The sequence below is a fragment of the Colobus angolensis genome, unplaced genomic scaffold (assembly GCF_000951035.1).
Source record: "Colobus angolensis palliatus isolate OR3802 unplaced genomic scaffold, Cang.pa_1.0 Scaffold1, whole genome shotgun sequence".
In the NCBI taxonomy this organism is placed as follows: Eukaryota; Metazoa; Chordata; class Mammalia; order Primates; family Cercopithecidae; genus Colobus; species Colobus angolensis.
This window is the reverse complement of record NW_012110918.1, coordinates 10,554,392-10,563,500: the sequence shown is the minus strand read 5'-3', so window position 1 is coordinate 10,563,500 and position 9,109 is coordinate 10,554,392. Positions and strand designations below refer to the sequence as shown.

The 9,109-nt window shown below is 58.4% G+C and overlaps 1 protein-coding gene across 1 annotated transcript in view; it reads left to right on the top strand.

Annotated features, from left to right (window-relative positions):
- The window catches only part of GRIN2C (glutamate receptor, ionotropic, N-methyl D-aspartate 2C), an 18,821-nt gene that overhangs the window by 8,309 nt on the left and 1,403 nt on the right, over positions 1-9,109 (top strand). Inside the window, exons 4-14 of the mRNA XM_011932580.1 lie at positions 7-350; positions 672-786; positions 1,679-1,890; positions 2,076-2,241; positions 2,514-2,667; positions 4,506-4,631; positions 4,918-5,147; positions 5,536-5,696; positions 6,200-6,387; positions 7,944-8,176; positions 8,906-9,104. Of these exons, the coding sequence (XP_011787970.1) occupies positions 7-350; positions 672-786; positions 1,679-1,890; positions 2,076-2,241; positions 2,514-2,667; positions 4,506-4,631; positions 4,918-5,147; positions 5,536-5,696; positions 6,200-6,387; positions 7,944-8,176; positions 8,906-9,104 (2,128 nt within the window). The remainder of the gene's footprint in view (positions 1-6; positions 351-671; positions 787-1,678; positions 1,891-2,075; positions 2,242-2,513; positions 2,668-4,505; positions 4,632-4,917; positions 5,148-5,535; positions 5,697-6,199; positions 6,388-7,943; positions 8,177-8,905; positions 9,105-9,109) is intronic.

Sequence of the window (9,109 nt, the reverse complement as noted above, 5' to 3'; positions counted from 1 at the left end):
CGCCAGCTCGACGCGCCCGTGTTCGTGGCCTACTGCTCGAGTGAAGAGGCCGAGGTTCTCTTCGCCGAGGCGGCGCAGGCCGGCCTGGTGGGGCCCGGCCACGTGTGGCTGGTGCCCAACCTGGCGCTGGGCAGCACCGATGCGCCCCCTGCCACCTTTCCCGTGGGCCTCATCAGCGTCGTCACCGAGAGCTGGCGCCTCAGCCTGCGCCAGAAGGTCCGCGACGGCGTGGCCATTCTGGCCCTGGGCGCCCACGGCTACTGGCGCCAGCACGGAACCCTGCCAGCCCCGGCCGGGGACTGCCGCGCTCACCCTGGGCCCGTCAGCCCTGCCCGAGCGGCCTTCTACAGGTGGGCACCTGCCCGGGGCATAGGGTTAGGGAGGTGGGGAGCACTTCAGGGGACCTGGGTGGCAGTGAGCTTGGGCTGGCCAGCTACACCTCCCACTAGCTGCGTGCCTGGAGCCACATTACCCCACCTGCCTGGGCCTTAGTGTCTTCATCTGAAAAAACAGCAGGTGTCAGGGTGTGGCAAGGATCGTGGGGCCAATATAGGGAAGCACTTTGAACAGTAAACACAATCAAGGCCACCTGCTGTCAGTGGCGGTAGTGAGGCAGAGGCAGGGGGTGCCTGGTTCTTGGCAGGGCTGCAGGCATTTCTCCCCTCTGGCAGGCACCTACTGAATGTCACCTGGGAGGGCCGAGACTTCTCCTTCAGCCCTGGTGGGTACCTGGTCCAGCCCACCATGGTGGTGATCGCCCTCAACCGGCACCGCCTCTGGGAGATGGTGAGAAGGGGGTGAGCCCAGGGGCCCTCAGTGTCCTCTCATTTTGTCCCCGCCTCCTCTTGTGCCCACAGCTGAGTAGAGAGTCCCTCTGTCCCTTATCCAACCCCTCATCTTCCAGGTCTCAGCTGAAAACAAATATCTCCTCCATTGGGAAGGCTCCAGGTGCCCCGGGGTGGGTGAGGTGCCCTGCTCTGGGCTCCCATAACACCCCAGCTTCCCTCCACCATAGAACATTTCAAGCGCTCCTATCTCCTGGTCCTGCCCCTGCAGGAGTAACCCATGACCATGCTGGCCAGACAGGCTTGTAAACAATATGGAGAGATCAGTGCTTGAGTAGACGTGTGCAAAAGATTGTGGGATTGGAGATGAGGAACAGGAATTAGTTCTGCCTTCAAAGGAAGAAACTGAGGAAGAGGCCACAGAAGATGGGATATTTGAGCTGGGCTATGGAGGTTTGAGTAGGAGCCCACTAGGAAGAGGTGTTAGCCTGGAAGACAGAGAGGCAGAAGGGTTTGGGGCATTTTTAAATGATGCAGGGGTGTGTTTGGGGCTGGGCAGACTGAGGAGGTAGGAGTGATGGGGGGACACTGGACCTGAGCATGAAGGGCCTTGAGTGCTCAGCTAAGGACTTTCTGTCAAAGTCAGGGGGGACCAGTACAGTGAGTGAGACAGGGTCAGGTGTGGGCTTTAGGAAGACGCTGTGGGTCAGTGTGGAGCTGGATTGGAGAACACAGGGACCCGAGGCTGGGGGAGGCTGCCAGGAGCAGCCCTACTCTGACCTGCCCCAGCGTCCCCAGGTGACAGAGGGGGATTCTTGGTCCTGACAGGCTCCACCTAGAGGGTGGGGGCTGTAGGGCTGGAGGCCCCAGGCTGAGACTGTCACCCTCCACAGGTGGGGCGCTGGGAGCATGGCATCCTATACATGAAATACCCCGTGTGGCCTCGCTACAGTGCCTCTCTGCAGCCCGTGGTGGACAGTCGGCACATGACGGTGGCCACGCTGGAAGAGAGGCCCTTTGTCATTGTGGAGAGCCCTGACCCTGGCACAGGAGGCTGCGTCCCTAACACCGTGCCCTGCCGCAGGCAGAGCAACCACACCTTCAGGTCTGCGGAGTGCCCTGGGAGGCTGGTGTGAGCTGGGTGCTGCTGTGTGATGGTCAGGTGTCGTGTCTGTCTCATGCTTGGGTGTAGGGCAGGGGTCCACGTGCCAGGCTGGGAGGAGCGGCTGGGGAGGGGCTGGGCCACGACATGCTCTAACTCCCGGTGGTCTCATGGTGGCATGACTGCAGCAGCGGGGACGTGGCCCCCTACACCAAGCTCTGTTGTAAGGGATTCTGCATCGACATCCTCAAGAAGCTGGCCAGGGTGGTCAAATTCTCCTACGACCTGTACCTTGTGACCAACGGCAAGCATGGCAAGCGGGTGCGCGGCGTATGGAACGGCATGATTGGGGAGGTAGGCCCCACCCCACTCCCTCCTCACCTGCCCTGCCTGTCTGCCTGCTGCCCAGGCCCCATGCAGCTCTCAGATGCCCTCTAGAGGGGGGCATGGGCTATCACCAGTGATGACTCCTGGGATGGTCAGTACTGAAAGCTGAGCTCTGAGGGCCCCAGAGGGAACGACTGATTCAGCCGGTGGGTGTTAGAAGGGGTGCCTGGAGGTGCCTGTGAAGTGTGTCTACCCCTCGGGAGCCCTTTTTCCAAACCTCCGTGGCGTCTGGCCCCCAGGTATACTACAAGCGGGCAGACATGGCCATCGGCTCCCTCACCATCAATGAGGAGCGCTCCGAGATCGTAGACTTCTCTGTGCCCTTCGTGGAGACGGGCATCAGTGTGATGGTGGCTCGCAGCAATGGCACCGTCTCCCCCTCGGCCTTCCTGGGTGAGGCCCAGGGTGGGCAGAGATGGCTTCGGGGCCAGAGGGACCCACAAGGAGGGTGTGTACAACTTGGGTGGAGATGGGGAGTTGGGTGGGCTCTCAGAGGCCAAGCACAGCAGCCTTGGGTCTTGGAGGCTGGCTGGAGGTGAGTGGAAAGGAGACGGGAGAAGTGAGGTCGGTGTTCGGTTCTAGGTATGGCTGCCAGGCGAGGGTGGGGTTGGGAGTGTGGGATGGGTCATGCTGCCACTGTGAGTGACAGGAAAACTTGGCAGGCAGGCTGGCCTCAGGATGGGCCATGGGCCAGGACCGTGGAACACGTGGGGGAGGCCCGTGGGGAGTTGAGGAGTGAGTGTAGTGTGGGAAGAGGTGTGTTGCTTCCAGGGTGAGGAGTCCGGCATTGGTTGGGCAGCCAGGTCCCATGCTGGGTCCTGGGGCTACAGCCATAGTCCTTGCCTTCCCACAGTGCCCAGTCAGAGGTCACGTGGGACATGCAGTGTGAGGTGGCAGAGAGCTGTGAGCACAGGCAAGGGGCAGGGGAAGAGCTGAGGCTGGCCAGACAGGAGTGAAAACCCCGGCTCTGCCCTGTCCTACTGTGTGGCCTTGGGTAAGCCACAGAACCTCTCTGAGCAGGCTCCTCAGCCACGGAAGAGAGAGAAAAAAACCCACTTCATAGCATAGCAAGGGCTCATGGCAGGAGTGATTTCTCTTCCTCCCTCTCTCCCTCTCTCTTTTCCTCTCTTTCTTTCTTCTTCTTCTTTCCTTTTTTTTTTTTTTTTTTTTTTTAAGATGGGGTCTTCCTCTGTCACCCAGGCTGGAGTGCAGTGGTGCCATCTCGGCTCATTACAGCCTGGAACTCCTGGGCTCAAGTGATCCTCCCACCTCAGCCTCTTGAGTAGCTGGGACCACAGGTGCATGCCGCCACACCTGGCTAATTTTTGTATTTTGTGCAGAGACAGATTTTCACTATGTTGCCCAGGCTGGTCTCCAAACTCCTGGACTCAAGCAGTCCACATGCCTCAGCCTCCCAAAATGCTGGGATTACAGGTGTGAGCCACTGCACCTGGCCAACAATAGTGATTTCTTTTCTTTCTTTTTTTTGAGACTGAGTCTCGCTCTGTTGCCCAGGCTGGAGTGCAGTGGTGCAATCTCAGCTCACTGCAACTGATGCCTCCCGGGTTCAAGTGATTCTCCTGCCTCAGCCTCCTGAGTAGCTGGGACTACAGGCATGTCTCACCGTGCCTGGCTAATTTTTGTATTTTTAGTAGAGACGGGGTTTCACCATGCTGGCCAGGCTGGTCATGAACTCCTGATCTCAGGTGATCTGCCAACCTCGTCCTCCCCAAGTGCTGAGATTACAGGTGAGAGCCACCAAGCCCAGCCAGCAGTAGTGATTTCTTACTCTAGGAGATAGAAACAGTCTTGTCCGAGGCCTGGGGTGGGTCTCTCCAGTTCCCTGGGCACGGGTTTCCATGTTGGTAGGATGAGGAGTAAGACTTGGCCTCAGGGGCCCTGATTCTAGGCGGAACCACCAGATCATTCACTTGGGGCCAGGCAGGGGTTGTGAAGTCAAAAGAACGTTTCTTCGGGTGGGTGACTTGTACCTGTCCCAGGGAAGTGGGGGGCGGCGGGAGACCAAGGATGCTGGAGATTCTGACCTCTTTTGGGGGCCTCTCCTGGGGCTCTGCTGCTCTGAGTCAGGGGCCCCCTTGGCTGGGTCCGCAGAGCTGGTGGGCCCCTACTTTGACCACGTGGACCCTACCTGTCTCCACCCAGTGCTTCTGGGCTGGGGGCAGGGACAGGGAACATGCGGAGGCCTCTGAACTGCCTCCCTCTGTCCCCAGAGCCATATAGCCCTGCAGTATGGGTGATGATGTTTGTCATGTGCCTCACCGTGGTGGCCATCACCGTCTTCATGTTCGAGTACTTCAGCCCCGTCAGCTACAACCAGAACCTCACTAGAGGCAAGAGTAAGCCTCGCCTGGACCTGGCAGGAGGGGCGGGCCTGGGCACCCTGAGGGTTGGGCTCAGGGGCAATGGGTCCTCCAGAAAATACCTTTGGGCGGTCCCTTGCCTTTGGATGACACATGCTGGGGGCCAGTCAGATCACACACACACACACACACGCACACATGGGCGAGCTCACTTGACCTGGTGAGGGAATGGCCAGGGACAGGTCCCCCCCAAGGCCAGGCTGAGCCCTGAGCCCTTTCATGGTGGGCAGGAGGAGCCCCAGCATCCCCCTCTTGCCCCCAGAGTCCGGGGGCCCGTCTTTCACCATCGGCAAGTCCGTGTGGCTGCTGTGGGCACTGGTCTTCAACAACTCGGTGCCCATCGAGAACCCGCGGGGCACCACCAGCAAGATCATGGTTCTGGTCTGGGCCTTCTTTGCTGTCATCTTCCTCGCCAGCTACACGGCCAACCTGGCCGCCTTCATGATCCAGGAGCAATACATCGACACTGTGTCGGGCCTCAGTGACAAGAAGGTTGTGGGGCCACAGCTCGTGGGGGTGGGGGGACACTGAGGGTGGAGACAGGCCGTGAGTGGGCAGACCCAGGACAGTCAGAGTCTGGGGAATTTGAGCTGGAGGCTGGGGCAGGAAGAAGCTTCAGGGCCTGCTGAGGAGGGGCTGGGGGCTGGGGCAAGAGATGGCTCAGGGTCACTGACTGAGAGGCCTTGGGTAAGTCTCTCCCTGTCTTGGGCCTCAGAGTCTCCATTTGGAAAACACAGGAGTGGCCTGGACAGCTTTTAAGACCTTCTGCTCTGACTATGCAAGTCCACACTGTGGGGCTGGGCTCTGGGGTGGGTTTGGGGCTTTGGTGCCTAGAAGGCTGGAGGAAGGGTTGTGACTGGCTGCTGCCCTCCACCTGCAGTTTCAGCGGCCTCAAGATCAGTACCCACCTTTCCGCTTTGGCACGGTGCCCAACGGCAGCACAGAGCGGAACATCCGCAGTAACTACCGTGACATGCACACCCACATGGTCAAGTTCAACCAGCGCTCGGTGGAGGACGCGCTCACCAGCCTCAAGATGGGGTGGGTCCCCAGCCCTGCACCCGCTGTCTCCATCCACGTGTCTCCCCAGTGACCAGCCTTAGCTCTCAATGTAGGGACAGTGGGACTGAGCTGCCCTGCAGGACTCCTAGGGTTGGAGGGAGGAGATCTTGGGGCAGAGTGGAGCTTGAGGCAAAAATGGAAGGCCACCATGTGTCTCAGAACACAGCTGTGGTGCCGACCGAAGTTCAGCCTCGGCCTGAGGTGGTGGCTGGGACATCCTCTGAGCCTTAGGAGCATGGAGGGGCTGGGCAGAAAGGGTGGTGTCTTCTGGGAACAGACAGTCCCCTGGCCACTCTGCGGAGGAGGGTGGGAGGGGTCCTCACTGCATCCAGGACCCCAGACAACCAGACAAGGCTCTGCCTATTGGTCCCTCCCGGGGGTGCCCAACAAGCTCATGTGGTTTAGACCCCTGTCACGCCCCAGTTTTGGTGTCCCCTCCCCTCCCATATGGTCCCTAGCTCTGAGGCTCAGCCTGTCCCCAGGAAGCTGGATGCCTTCATCTATGATGCTGCTGTCCTCAACTACATGGCAGGCAAGGACGAGGGCTGCAAGCTGGTCACCATTGGGTCTGGCAAGGTCTTTGCCACCACTGGCTACGGCATCGCCATGCAGAAGGACTCCCACTGGAAGCGGGCCATAGACCTGGCACTCTTGCAGTTCCTGGGGGACGGTGGGTACTGCCACTGCTGGGATGCCCAGGGTGGGCTGTGGAGCCCAAGGTTGTCAGCATTTCCACCACCACTCAAGTTCCCAAGGCCTGTGGGCAGGGAGAGGTCTCTGGGGAGTGAAAGGTTGGGGCAGTTGAGGGGGGCAGGTATAGGAGCAACTGGAGAGAGACTTGAGGAAGGGATAGGTGTGCAGGGAGGGAGCAGGAACTGGCCTAGAGACTTCCTCAAAGGCAGGAAGACAGGAAGGGGGCTCAGGCCTCATGGTGGGGGTGTGGATAGGTGGAGTGGCTGAACTCCCTTCTTCTTCCCTAAGATCCCTCCCATGATCTCTCCCAGATGAGCACCGCCTTTGCTCGGTATAGTATCTCCATGGCCATCTTGAGATTACGGATCTGCTTAGTCCCACATGTGTGAGTGGTCCAGCCCAGCCTGCCCCCAAACCCAGAGAGAGCTTTGTGTTTAGAGGAGTTCCATTCTTATTAGATAAGACATGGTCTAGACTGGGTGTGGTGGCTCATGGCTATAACCCCAGCACTTTGGGAGGCTGAGGTGGGAGGATCACTTGAAGTCAAGAGTTTGAGACCAGCCTGGGCAACACAGCAAGATCCTGTCTCTATAAATAAAATTTTAAAAAAATTAGGCACACACCTATAATCCCAGCTACTTGGGAGGCTGAGGCAGGAGGATCCCTTCAGTCCAGGAGTTTGAGGCTGCAGTGAGCCATGATTGTGCCACTGTACTCCAGCCTGGGCGACAGAGTGAGACCCTGTCTCAAAAAAAAAAAAAACAAATCTGATTTTTCAAACCATATAATAATGACAGTGGCCAGGTGAGGTGGCCCATACCTGTAATCCCAGCACTTTGGGAGGCCAAGGTGTGAGGGACTGCTTAAGTCTAGGAGATCGGGATCAGCCTGGACAACATGGGGATACCCTCTCTCTACAAAAGATACAAAAATTAGCCAGGCGTGGAGGTGTGCCTGTAGTCCCAGCTACTCAGGGGGCTGAGGTGGAAGGATCGCTCGAACCTAGGAGATCCAGGCTGCAGTGAGCCATGATCACACCACTGCACTCCAGCCTGGATGACAGAGCATGACTGTCTCAATAATAATAATAATAATAATAATAATAATAATAATAATAATAATAATCACAATGTGTGTCTCTTAGGAGTCTAGGCCTTTTGTCTCTGTGTGCCCAGCTCCATGAGTGGCATGTAGATGGTTAATAAGTATATGAAGATGAGTGAATGAATGAATGTTAACATTTACCCAATCAACAAGCCTTTACTGGGCGTGCACAGGGGGAGGACCCAAAGGCCAGCATTGCCCACTCCAGTCTGCACCCTGCTTTCCTATTTCCTTGCTCACTGACCCTCCACTCCCCGCCCCACCACCCTGCACCAGCCAGGCTAGATCCCCATGTGGTCCGCTTGAGGAAGAAGTGGGTGGCGCCCTGGCCCCAGATCCATTCTTACTCCAGGCTTGTGGTGAGCTTTGTGAGGGGGTTGCTAATAGGGGGGTTTCCTGAGCCAGATGTGTATCCCCGCTCAACTCCAGGAGAGACACAGAAACTGGAGACAGTGTGGCTCTCGGGGATCTGCCAGAATGAGAAGAACGAGGTGATGAGCAGCAAGCTGGACATCGACAACATGGCAGGTGTCTTCTACATGCTGCTGGTGGCCATGGGGCTGGCCCTGCTGGTCTTCGCCTGGGAGCACCTGGTCTACTGGAAGCTGCGCCACTCGGTGCCCAACACATCCCAGCTGGACTTCCTGCTGGCTTTCAGCAGAGTGGGTGCCCATCCCTCCCCACACAAGCCAAAGCTTTAAGGGCACCTACCCAGATAAGTACAGGCTGGCCATGGCCCATTTCCAGAGGTAAAACCAAGGTTCTGGCCGGGCTCGTGGCTCATGCCTGTAATCTCAACACTTTGAGAGGCTTAGGCCAGTGGATCCCTTGAGTCCAGAAGTTCGAGACCAGCCTGGGCAACATGGCAAAACCCCATCTCTACAGAAAATAAAAGAATGAGCTGGGCGTGGTGGTGCGCGCCTGCAGTCCCAGCTACTCAGGAGGCTGAGTTGGGAGGATCGCTTGAGCCCAGGAGGCAGAGGTTGCAGTGAGCCGAGATGGCACCACTGCACTCCCGCCTGGGCAGCAGAGTGAGACCCTGTGTCAAAAAAAAAAAAAAAAAAAAAGGCCAAAGTCCTGAGAAGTGGCATGGCTCACCAGGGTGGCAGGGTTGAAGAGGGGCAGAGCCCTCCCCCGACAGGTGTGCCCAGGTTGGAACCTTCATGTGCCAGGTGCTAACTAGAGTGATTAGGAGAATGAGTCACCCTGGGCGCTCAGACCACTCATTCATCTGCAAAGCACAGTGTCTGGCACATGGGAGATGCTTCCCAGTTAGCTGCTTCCTGAGACTTAGAGAAGGCTGATGATGCCTTGGGACCAGGCGGGGACAATTGTGGCGGGTCCCTGAGCAGAGGGTGCTGCTCATGGCCTGTCCTCTCCCTATCCCCCAGGGCATCTACAGCTGTTTCAGCGGGGTGCAGAGCCTGGCCAGCCCACCGCGGCAGCCCAGCCCGGACCTCACGGCCAGCTCGGCCCAGGCCAGCGTGCTCAAGATGCTGCAGGCGGCCCGCGACATGGTGACCACGGCGGGCGTGAGCAGCTCCCTGGACCGCGCCACTCGCACCATCGAGAACTGGGGTGGCGGCCGCCGTGCA